This window comes from Sturnira hondurensis, unplaced genomic scaffold, assembly GCF_014824575.4.
Source record: "Sturnira hondurensis isolate 20B ecotype Veracruz unplaced genomic scaffold, ASM1482457v3 Scaffold0022908, whole genome shotgun sequence".
NCBI lineage: Eukaryota > Metazoa > Chordata > Mammalia > Chiroptera > Phyllostomidae > Sturnira > Sturnira hondurensis.
Window position 1 is genome coordinate 5,686,692 of NW_028095539.1, and position 12,326 is coordinate 5,699,017.

General features: G+C 58.9%; 1 protein-coding gene across 2 annotated transcripts in view; it reads left to right on the top strand.

Annotated features, from left to right (window-relative positions):
* NCS1 (neuronal calcium sensor 1) overlaps positions 1-12,326 on the top strand; it is a 48,389-nt gene that overhangs the window by 17,827 nt on the left and 18,236 nt on the right. For both annotated transcript variants that reach the window (XM_037036655.1, XM_037036656.1), the window contains one exon: positions 11,298-11,322. In XM_037036655.1, coding sequence (XP_036892550.1) covers positions 11,298-11,322 — 25 coding nt within the window. The remainder of the gene's footprint in view (positions 1-11,297; positions 11,323-12,326) is intronic.

Genomic DNA, 12,326 nt, shown 5'->3' on the forward strand with positions numbered 1-12,326 from the left:
GTTCTGGAAGGTTCAGAGACTGGCAGTGGAGATGGCTTGAACTAGGGAGCAGAACTTGGGGCCTTACCTTGGGGTGTGTCTGTGAGAGAGAGAGAGAGAGAGAGAGAGAGAGGACACAGGCATTTATTAATCAGGGCACAGGCATTTATTAACCAGGAATAGGTAAGTTTTAGGAAATAAAAGTAGCCATGTGTACTTGCCTCTTACCCACCTAAAACGAGCCTGGCATGTGCCTTCTGCAAGAAGAGAAACACACTGAGCACCTACTGTGTGCTAGATGCTGGTGGAATGGCTGAGACTTAAGCAGACACAGATCCTGCCCCGTGGAGCCCCCAACCCGGGGAAGGGCAGAGTGGGAGAAAGACAACCATGACAAAGGCACTCACGTTGCTTCTCCAAGGTCACTGTCACTAACACTTTCACCTGCTTCTTTCTGGTCTTTTCCTGTATGCGTAGCTGTGTAGCTAAGGGAGGTTTTATCATTGAGGCTCAGAGAGGTTGACTGACGTGTCCAGCGTCACACAGCTGGACCGCGGGGGAGGCCGTGCGCCTTGGTGCGGGTTGCTCCATCGACGCCAGTCGGTAGCAGAGGAACAGATATTGAGGACCTTTGCTCCCCAGCCCCAGCGACTCTTTGTTGGGGAGTCAGAGAAACCAAAGATTTGAAGCCTCTTTGAGGGAACCGGCCCTTGGTTGAGGAATCCGGCAGGACATGCACACGGCCGGCTCCCAGTGTGCCTGCGCGTGACGTTTCAGACACCACATTCCGACGATGGGGTGACACGGACACTTGGCTCCGGTCCCAGCTCCCCCTTGGGTTAGGTGCTTCTCCTCCAGCAGCCTCAGTTTCCTCATCTGTATGATGGGGATAGGCAAAGGCCTCACCTCACAGCCGCATTTCGGCACCGGGCGGGATTAAAGCGTGCGGAGGCCGAGCCCAGGGCGGGCTCGCAGTGCCTGCCTGGTCAGTAGGCACCAGCTCTTTTCATCCTGCTGCCCCTGGAAGCCGCAAGACGAAGTGAATTGTCTCGCGTTTTCCTCCGGAATTTTTTGGGGAAAATTTTTTAACTTAAATAGTCATTGAAATTAGTGTATTTTATAACTATATTTTTGGAGTACAACACAGCTGTAAATGATGGAGCAGAATGCAAACTTTGTGGAAATGTTGCAGCTGGAACACGAGGGTTAGAACTAACCCTCGTTTTTGGTGGTGGCCTGGGACTCTGCCCCCGCCACTTCCGGGGACACCAGCCCTCTGCCCTGGGGCTCTGCGGCCGGCACCTGCTCTGGAAAGCAGCACTTTGACCTGCCGTGAGGCAGTTGGTGTGCGCGCTCCTAGTTGGTTTGTCAGAGGAGCAAACCGAGGCCCGAGAGGGGAGACTCTCCAAGACTCAAGCTGCATCTGGCACATCTGAGTGGGAAGGGTCGCAGCGTCCAGGAGAAAGAAGGTGCTGGGAGGAGGCGGCTCTGGGGGGGAGGCGCTGCTGAGCTTGTTTGATGGGCAGGAGCAGCTGTTCCCTGCTGGACGGTGTGCCCGAGTCTCCTGGCCCCAGTGCTCACCACAGCCTCAGGGCTCAGCGGGTGGCCCCTTCCTTGGGGTGATCACTGCCCGGGTGAAGGCTTCCTGAGGCCGGGCTCGGGAGTCAGATGGCCATGGGCCCTGCCCCCTTCCTCCTCTGTGAGGCCTCGGTTCCTCCATCGGCAATGTGGGCTGGCGGGGGCCCCGCCTCTCGAAGCCGAGGCGCGGCACGAGAGCTCAGCCATGGAGCCGTCTGGGGCTTGGGGGGGCCCTGGGGGGACTTGGAGTGGGATTTGAGCAGCTCGGAGCTGCGTCTCACACCTGCACTTCTCTGTCTGAGCTACTTTCCCTGTCAGCTGCCTCTCCTGCTGCCCCGAAGTGTTATTCTGACGCCCCCAGGGCCATCAAGATGGCCTCGTGTCTCCATGGCGAGCTCTTGTCACAGGCTGGGCCAGTGGTTTTGGCCTACATCCTCTCGTTGACAGCAGTCCCAATGATAGAAGAGGAGACCAGGCTCAGAGGGGGCAGAGTGTTCCCCAGGTCACACAGTGGGCACAAAATCTACAGCGGGGAGAGAGTGGCTTCTGCGGCCATGGGCAGCTCAGCCAGGCCCGAGCTGAGGGTGGCAAGGAGCAGGTCTCAGGTGTCGGGGGACTCAGCTGGCCCAGCCCTGGCCCCACCTGTGACCCCCGAATTCTGTGAGGCTCCGTGCAGTTCCGTGTATGCAGGACCTGGTGCGGGGCCCGCTGCCATGCAGTGTCCCCCAGGTGTCATATGATTGGCATGTGGATGGCAGCCCGGTGTCCTCAGGTCATGCCTGCATGGAGCGGGACTGTGTGTTTGGAGCAGGCAGGGCCCCACCCTGCTTTCCTGCCAACCCAGGTGGAAACGGTCTGTTCGAGGGCGAAGGTGGCCAGGCGCTGCTTCCCCTCCCCGCATGGTGGGGAGAAGGGCCTGGAGCCAGGAGGGGAGTGCGAGGGGGTAGTTCAGCCCTGAGTGCCCGAGAGTTCTAGGCCATTCTAGGCAGGTGGCCAGGCATCCTTTCTGATGAAACTCAGGCCAGCCCTGGGGCCCTGCTACCCTGCTGCAGCTGGGCATTTATGGGAAACAGGAGCGGGGCGGGTGGCGGCCGCCTGCCTCCCTCCCTCCCCACCCTGGCAGAGGCCTGGACTAATAATCACAGCAGCGGTGGCCGTGGGCCCGAGGCCCCACACACGTGTTTGTGTTGTATCTGATATTGGCAGCTCTGCCAGAGGGCTCTATGTCACCGATGAGCCTGATGCCACTGTCCAAGGTCCCCCCACGCTAGTGCGTCTGGGACCTGCCCAGGTTGTGTGCCCCACAGCTCAGCACACCCTCCTGTGTCCACGGCGCCCCTTGTTGGTGTGCGCGGGTGGTTCCCAGGCACAGGGTCTGTGGGGCTCGTGGTCTTTGACTCGCTGTCTGCAGGGTGGTCGTGGGGGGGCGGGGCTGGGCACCTGGAGACTGCCAGAAGCAGCTTGGCCGAGGTGGGAAGCCCGGAGTGGGGGTGGGGGGCCCTGCCTGATGAAAACTGCCCGAGTGTGTTGTGTGGTCCTAGGGGCTGTGATGTGCAGCTCTGCTATAGCTGAGGGGGGTGTGATTTGGGGCTGGGGAGCTTGTGCCACGCGGAGGCCTAGACGGCTCCTGGGTGCGGCAGGACCAGGTGGGTGGGAAGCCCGTCCTCAGACACTCGATTCTCTCTCTCGTCTTCCCCACCCCCCTCCTGTGTGCAGCCCTTCCCAGGAAGCACAGCCAGGTCCTGTCTTCTGTGAGCAGCAGGACGATGAGCCATTTCCTCTTTCACAGACGGAGAAACTGAGGCCCAGGCAGGGGAAGTGACAGATCACCCAACCAGGGAATGGCAGCCCTGGGAATCCAGGTCCCATGAAACCACCATGCCATGCCCCTCCTGGCGGGGGCAGGGGTGACTGTCCCAGGGATGGAGGGACGGGCAGGCAGGTTGGGGTGGGAGGGTGCGTCCTGACCCGCCGCAGCTTCCCACCTCCTTAAAGATTTGCTGAGAAGACAGGAACGGGACTGAACGAGGGATGACGGCTGCTGGGTGGGGAACGCATGTGGGGGGGGCGGTGTTCTGCAGAGCCCTAGATAGAGGGGTGTTTTTGTGTTTCCCAGGCAGCCAGGTTGGTGGGACTGTCTGGTAGGGCGCAAAGAGGGGTGTCCACAGGATGGTGACCGGGACAGGGAGGTCTGGTCCGGGGAAGGCATCCTTTCGGTCCCNGAGGGTGCGTCCTGACCCTCCTTAAAGATTTGCTGAGAAGACAGGAACCGGACTGAACGAGGGATGACGGCTGCTGGGTGGGGAACGCATGTGGGGGGGGCGGTGTTCTGCAGAGCCCTAGATAGAGGGGTGTTTTTGTGTTTCCCAGGCAGCCAGGTTGGTGGGACTGTCTGGTAGGGCGCAAAGAGGGGTGTCCACAGGATGGTGACCGGGACAGGGAGGTCTGGTCCGGGGAAGGCATCCTTTCGGTCCCCGTGGCGTGAGGGGAAGCCCGGGCCTTCTGAGAGGGCATAGACAGGGGCTGAGCTAGCAGGGGCCCCGTTGGAGAGGAGCCTGGGGGTGAGGGCCGCAGGGCGCACATGCCACCCCCCAGAGCACGTGGAGAGACTCAAGGAACCCAGCATTGGAGGTTGAGCAAAGAAGGAGACTAGGGCTCGGGGAGGGGCTGTCCAAGGGGCTCAGCCCTTCTAGAAGGGGGACAGTCAGAGGTCAAAGTGTCCAGAGAAAGGGAGTTAGTGACAAGGGGTAGCTGGTGGCCAGGCTCCAATGGCCACTGGTTTGTCTTTTTGTCTTAAGTGAACCCCAGTCCCCCTCGCTAACCTGTAGCTGTGATGGGGTTGGGGGGTGGGGGGTATGTGACGACACTTGACCCTCAATATAGCCTTTGTCCCTAGAGGTGGAAACAGGGCCTGGGTGGCCTAAGAGGCTGAGAAGAGCTGGGAGTCTGCCCTGGGTCCCCCGCCGCTGCCAGCCCCTGTGGGAGCCGCCAGCCCCGTTTTCTGCTCCCCCCGTGTTTGCGCCATGCTGTCGTCAGGAGAGAGGCATTTTGCTTTGGGGAAATCAGAATCAGACTTAACATTTATTCTGGGCTCCAGAGACCCGCTCTCGTGTTCGTTCCTGGCAGACAAAGCTGTGTGGAAGGAGGAGCAGCGGGGACCAGCCTCGGGAGCTGCTCCGGGGGTGGGCATCTGGGGTGCAGGCTGGGCAGCAGGCAGGGGCTGGGCCCCCTCCCGCTCTGCGCCCCTGGTTCTCGGAGGTCAGTGTGGAGGAGGGGTGGGGTGGATGCCCAGCCCCTCGCTCCTCCGGGCTCTGTGCCTGCTCGCAGTTGGGAATTGTCTGTCCTCCTCTCCAGGGCTCTGCCTGGCAGGAGTTTATTCCCCATCCTTGGGACGAGGACTCTGAGGCTCATCAGAGGGGTTAAGTGACTTGTTTGGAGTAACCCAGCCTACGAGTAGCCAAGACAGGGTGCCCACCCAGAGCTGCCCATCATTCCAGCCAGGTGGAACAAGGCCGTCGTGCACTTGAGGGCAGCCCACAGCTGGATTAAGTCCAGGTTTCCTGAGGAGCCTGGCCCTCGGGCCCGGAGGCAGGGGTCCTCTAGGGAAAGGCGGTTCGTTTGTATTAATTATTTTTAAAGTTTTAATTGTTTTCCAAAGAAACTTGGTGCCCTGGTGAAGCTGGTTTTCTTTCTTTTTCTAGAAGTGTATTTATTGGTTTTAGAGAGAGGGGGGGAAACATCGATTCGTTATTCCACTCAGGTACGCATTCATTGGTTGGTTCTTGTACGTGCCCTGCCTGGGGATGGAACCCAGAACCTTGGCGTATCAAGACGAGGCTCCAACCAACTGAGCTACCCGGCCAGGGCCAGGCAGCGTATTTTTAAAATTGGCCAGAGCCAGCTGTAATTGTGAGAGTAAGCGTGTGGTGAGAGACGGGCTTTAGGATGTGTTCCAAGCCTGGCCAAGTGGCCTGGTGATGAAGAGGCGTCAGCAAGGGTTTGTTCTCTGCCTCCTGTGTGCGGGACACTGGCTGGGCTCCCAGAGTGACACCAGGACATGCTGGGAGGGGTGCCTGGGCCTCTGGGGGCTTAGCGTCCAGCTGGGAAGATAGAGGGGGAGAGTGCTTCTAATGAGGACCTACTAGGTGCCAGACCTTGTGCCGAGCACTTTACGTGCTCCCCCCTCGCCCCCCATAATATGGAGGCCGTCTGTCCCACTTCCAGGTGAGCGAGCCAGGGCGCAGAGGTGTGGGTCTCGCAGGCAGCCTGGGCCCGGAGCGCTGGCTGGTGGGCCCCAGAGTCCTTCCTGTGGACCTCAGTGTTTAACACTGTGCCCTGCCTTGGCCCGGGCGGCGCCCTGTCTGACCCTCTGCTGCACAGCCTGTGGGAAGACAGGCTCCTTGTAAGACTGATTCCCAAGTGTAGAGGGCTTCAGAGGGGCTGCAGTGGGGTCAGGGGGGTGTAGGTGCAAAGGCCTGGGGGTGGGACCAGAGAGAGGAGCTTGAGGGGGTCTCGGGGTTGGGTGTGTGCCCGGGACATGGGTTGGGGGCCGGTTGCCTGGTGGGGGGTGATCTTCCTGCCCAGCCTCCAGCCCTGACCTCTGGGCCTTGAGCAAGGTCCCACCCGGAGCAAAGGCTGCCTGTTCATTTTCACGTGTGGATGGAGGCCCCAGGATGTGGGGGGCGGGATGAGGCCTAGAGGGGGAGCCTGTGCCTCGGAATGTCACTCTGGTTATATGGGCAGAGAGTAGAGGCAGAGGGACCCCAAAATTGTCCCCTAGGTCCCTCATCCCTTGCAGTGCCTGTGGTGTTGGGAGCTGCTCAGGGCCTAGGACCCGGCCCCCCGGTGCTGGGGGGCAGGGGCACGCTGGTGCTAGGCTGATGAGAACAAACATTTCTTCCCAACTTTTTATTTTGAAAAATCAAGAGAGACATCGCCATAACAGCGGGGTGAGCACCCGTGTGTCCTTCACCAGCAGACGGTCCCCAGCCTCAGATGGCGTGACTTCCGATTTTTCCACAGCAGCGGGGAAGTGATCCAGGTCCGGTAGATGCTGACGTCACGTTCTGAATCTCGCTCTTTGCCTAGGCTAGCGACACTCGACACGATGCCCTCCGGTGATGCTGGGCCAGGCGGTGAGCCTCGGCTCCAGTCCGCCATGCGGCCATGGGGGTGAACCGCCAGCGCCCCGCCGTGTGGCATGAAACGCGGTTTTCAACCTGTAGCGTCTTCAACCGACTGTGGGTTTATTGGGACGTAACCCCACCCTAATCGGGGAGCATCTGCCGATTTTCCACCTGTCAACAGATTTCCCACACGTCGGCTTCCTCTTTCTAAAGATTCGCTCGTGTGTTTCCGCACCTGCCACAAGAAGCAGCCGGCGTCCTGACCCGCCCCCCTCGATACTTCGGGGGCACATCTCCAGGGAAGTAGGACATCTTCTCACACAGCTTCCCTAGTGTTAGCTCCCCCGAGAAAATCATCCGCAAGTCCCATCAGGGCGTCTGACCGCCCGCCCACGGTGCGGCTCACACCCCCCGCCCCCCGCTGTCCCCAGCACGGCCCCTTCAGCAGGTCTAAATTCCAGATCCGGGACCCAATCCAGGCATCGTGAGCTGCTTTGGGTGCCTCGCCTCTTCGGTCTCTTTCCGGAACAGTCCCCAGGCCTTGTTTCACCTTCCAGGGCGCTGACTTGCTGGTGTCCTGGCCACCTGTGTGTGGCACAGCGGGGTTTGTGTGATAGCGTCCTCGTGATTAGACTCAGGTTAGGTCGTTTGGCGGGAGAGCTCCTCGGACAGTGTCCTCCCGCCACGTCAAGCCGGGACACGTGTCAGGGCGTTTTACGACGGGGAGGCCAGGTTTGATCAGAGCCATCCTCTTAACAGTTCACCTCGATGGTGTTTAGAAAAGGTACGACCAGCGCGTGTCCCTGCTAATTTGATGGATGCTATTGCTTAGACTGAAGCTAGATCAGGCAGGTACGTGAGAAGAAACTTCCCAGTGAGTCATCAGACGGAAAGGGGAGGGAGGGGAAGAATCCAGGAGGCGCTGTGGGAATAGCTGGCCTGGGTGGTGCGAATGTGTGACCTGGCCCGGGCAGAGGTCCTGCAGCGCCTCCTTCTGGCCGTGGCCTTGGGTCCTTCCCCAGGCGGCTGCCATGGCTCACTTCCTTGCCTGAAGGAACAGGGAGGACCACTGTTCAGCTCCAAGTGGGAGGCTGGGACTTGGACGCCGGCTTGTCTGACCCTGGTGGAGGTGGGGGCAGGTGGCCAGGCCCTCAGGTTGCTGCCTGCTGCCCACACCCCGCCCCCTTCTGAGACTCTCCTAGACTCAAGGTGGGGGAGCCCGGAGAGCTGCTGGTCCTGGCTTGGTGCAGGGACAGCTGACAGACTCATCTGTTTCCAAAAGGTTAATTAGCTGCCTAAAGCATCGGGTGGGGCTTGTCTCCCCAACCCCAGGTTCCATCCCTTGCAGCTTGGCCACCGGCCATCTGCCGTGTTCCGCGTTGGGAGCCGGTCTAATGGGGGAGGGCCAGCCAGCCCTGCTGCTTCCTGGGGACTTGGGGAGGCTGGAGGCTGAGGGCCCTGGGGCAAGGCTGCAGGGGGTCTGCACCTGGTCAGGGAAGAGGGAGGACTTGTGAGCTGGGAGATTCCTGGGAAGGCTCCTCTGGCCCTGTGTGGCCCTGCCACCTGAGCTCTGGTCACCCAGCTCCTGCTCTTTATGTTGCATGACACCAAGGNGTGGAGGTGGGGGCAGGTGGCCAGGCCCTCAGGTTGCTGCCTGCTGCCCACACCCCACCCCCTTCTGAGACTCTCCTAGACTCAAGGTGGGGGAGCCCGGAGAGCTGCTGGTCCTGGCTTGGTGCAGGGACAGCTGACAGACTCATCTGTTTCCGAAAGGTTAATTAGCTGCCTAAAGCATCGGGTGGGGCTTGTCTCCCCAACCCCAGGTTCCATCCCTTGCAGCTTGGCCACCGGCCATCTGCCATGTTCCGCGTTGGGAGCCGGTCTAATGGGGGAGGGCCAGCCAGCCCTGCTGCTTCCTGGGGACTTGGGGAGGCTGGAGGCTGAGGGCCCTGGGGCAAGGCTGCAGGGGGTCTGCACCTGGTCAGGGAAGAGGGAGGACTTGTGAGCTGGGAGATTCCTGGGAAGGCTCCTCTGGCCCTGTGTGGCCCTGCCACCTGAGCTCTGGTCACCCAGCTCCTGCTCTTTATGTTGCATGACACCAAGGTCACACAAGGTCTCGAAAATCACTGAGTGACTCAAGGGGTGGGGCACTTAATTGGCCATCTATGCTGGGCTCTGGGGGCTCCGTCCCGGCCCTGCCATTTCCTGGTAGGGTGACCTCTGTCGTTGTCCAGCAAATTAGCCGACTCATCTGAACCTCAGTCTCCTTATCAGGAAAATCAGGAAAATGGGATTGTACCCACCGACCGGATTTTTGTGCAGGTAAAGAGCACTAAATACTTGACTCTTCACAGTAAGCCCGTTCTGCAGATGAGGAAACCGAGGCTCAGAGAGGAGCCGCACTTTGCCCAGGGACACACAGCTCGTAAGCTGCGGAGCTGGATTTGAACCCGTGGGGTCTAGTCGGGCTCCAGCATTCATGCCCCTAAGCTCCTGGCTGGGCTGTGATGCGTCTCCTCTGTCTCTGTGTTCGGTCTTTGAGCCTCAGCCCCTCAACCCTCAGCCCCGCTGCCCTTCACTGGCAGGTGCAGGCGGTGGGGCCAGGGCAGCTCAGCCCCATTAGACCAGGGACACCTTCCCTTGCTGCCCGTGTAACTGACCCCCTTCCCAATCTCGACTCTCTGTCAGAACTCTCAGAAATTGCATTTTTTTACCCCAGGCTGCCTGTTCCAGGTAGTCAGCACCTCCTGTCACAGCCTCCTCTCCTTCGGTCAGTGGCCCGCTGGTGGGCAGGTCTCTCCCTCCGTCTCTGATCGGGCTTTGGGAGGGGAGTGCTGATGTGGGGGGCCTGGCGGGGGCCTCCAGGCTGTGGGTCAGGTGGCTGAGTTCAGACCCTCTCCCTACCACTGCATGGGCTGATCCCATCGTGCCTCAGTTTCCCCACTTGGATCCAGGAAAGAGAAATGCCGTCCTCCCTCGGAGACGTTGTCAGGGCCACTGAGTCCAAGTGCAGAGGCCCCAGGCGCCCTGGTCCAGATCTGGGCCTGTGGTGGCGCTTCGTATTTGGCCCTTGTTAAAAACTGGCTTTAAGCCGTTTTTGAAAAGTAGCCTCAAGTCTGATCAGAGGGGAACAGTTCAGGGACACCCCCAGGGCCTCTTTCCCCTTCCCTGGGAAGGGCTCCAGCTTTTTCACTCACCTGACCTCCACCAACACCTGCCTTCCCATTTGCTTGTCCATGTATTCATTCATTCACTCTGCATTCATTTGTTCATTCATACATTCACTTGTTTGGTTAACATTCATTTATTCACTCGTGCATTCATTCACTCATTTGTTCATTCATACATTCATTCATATACTCACACACTCATTCATTTGTTCATGCATTCTTTTGTTTATACATTCATCCATTTGTTCATTTATATATTCATGCATTCATTCATTCATTTGTTCATTTATTTGTTAATTTGTTCATTAGTGCTTTCATTGTTCATATATACATTCATTCATTTACTCACACATTCATTCATACATTTGTTTGTGCATTCATTCATTTGCTCATGCATTTATTATTGGTTTATGCATTCATTCATTTGCTCATGCTCTCTATACATTCCTTCATTCACTCACACATCATTCATTCACACATTCATTCAGTCATTTGTTCATTCATGCATTTGTCCCACAAGGCTGTACGGAGCATGTGCAAGTGCCAGGCTGCATGCTGGGATTCAGGAGTTTTCACACCTGTTTTAACGGAATCCTCAGGACAGCTCCTGCAGTGGGGACTGTCACTCTTATTCCCACGTTACAAACGAGGAAACTGAGGCACGGGTGCTGGAGGTGCTCTCCTGAGGTTACCCTTGCAGGAAGTGAGCGTGACCTTGGAAGGGGTTTCATCTTCTCGTGCAGTGACTTAGAGAGGACATTGGCTTGTTTCCAACTTGAACCGGTTCAGTACTTTTCAGAAAAAGCATTTATTCATTTCACGGTTCAGCAAAGAGTGACTCTTTGGGCCTGGCTGGAGGTTCGGCCACTTTATTTGGCTCATTCTGGCTTTTGGTTCACGTCTCAGTTCTCATGTTGCTTGTGAAAGAACTTGGAACTGGCCGCTGCGAGGGTCTGAAAGATGGGCTGAGGTGGGGGCATTGCTGCGTGCTGCGGAGCCGAGGAGGGGGCTCAGCCTTTCTGCTGGCTCCCCACGTGCAGGCCAAGTTGCCATGTGCCCGGGGAAGCCAGCACCTTCTCTGCCTGTGCTGTGCCTGGGGCTGAGAGATGGGAAGAATGTATTTTAAACGTCCAGCCCAGGGCACGACAGAGCCGCCTGCCCACCCCAGGCAGGCGGGGGAGCCAGCCCTGTGCATGGGCGGCTGTCTGGGCAGTCCTATCGGCAGCACAGTGGGCGTCGGGAGGGGATGGGCCAGCGCTGTCCCCTGTGGGGTGTCCGGACACAGAGCTCCTGACTGGGACCGTCCAGAGCCACCTGGTGTCTCAACGCAGGCAGGAAGGCTGTGGGGCTGGATGGGAGGTCAGGGAGGAGGTCCCCCAGTGTCTGCCCAACCCCTGGGATACCTCCCTGAGCTAAAAGGTCACTTTTCTGTTTTCTCTTGCAGTTACGGAGAAAGAAGTCCAGCAGTGGTGAGTAGCTGTTCTCCCCACCAGTGCCGTGCGGGTTGGGGGTGTGGGTTTTGTGCTGGGGGGACAGCAGCCCCGAGACCCAGGACAGGGGCACAGGGGAGGCCTCTAAGAATGGCTCACCCACTAACCAGTGCTGGCAGCCTCGGTTCCGAGGACAGGCTGGCTCAGATCGACATCAGCTGGGGCAGGGGCGGGTGTCGCTGCCTCCTTGCCTTGAGTGACATCTCTGAGGACCACCAGGCCCTGATGGTTCATTCACGCTCTGCTCACCAAAGGGCCAGGGGAGGTTTGAACCAGCAGCAAATAAGGATATAGAGTCCCTGGTCTGGCTTTGTCACTACATCGTCCTGTGGCCTTGAGAAGTCTCTTCCCTTTTCTGGGCTTCAGCTGTCCCCTCTGTCACATGATCGATTAGACTGGGTCAGGGGTGGCAAGCAGGCTTCCGCTGTGGCTGCCTGGACTGCCGTGTCGCTGAGGCTGTATGTCCTGGCGCAGATGCAAGGTGGAGCCATGAGGGATGAACGAGGTCTGTGATGGATGAGTGATGCCTGCCTGGCCAGGCCAGCAGAGTGGCACGTCTGCTGTCACTGTGGGAGGCGGGGCAGCCGGGGTGAACCTGAGCTGGGGGCAGGGTGAGGGGAGCAAGGAGGTGAGCTCGCTGAGCTTGCAGACCTCCTAGTGCAGTTTGGTTACCGAACTTCTTAGTGCCTCAGTTTCCGCACCTGGAAAGTGGGGGTAATGACAGTCAAGCTGTAGTGCTGTGAAGAGGGAGTGAGCGGACTGGCATGAGGTGCGCGGAGCAGGGCCCTGCCGTCCTCTCTCGTAGCTGTGGTTAAAACCGCAGCCATAAGGACACTGATGTCGTCACTGGTGCCACCCGTGGGGCAGCTCTGAGATTGCGGATCCCCTCCTCGTTGTGCAGATGGGGAAACCGAGGCCCAGAGGCTCAGTGGTGGGAACAGGCCTGGCGTGTCTGGGGACCAGCAGGGAGGTCAAGGAGGTGG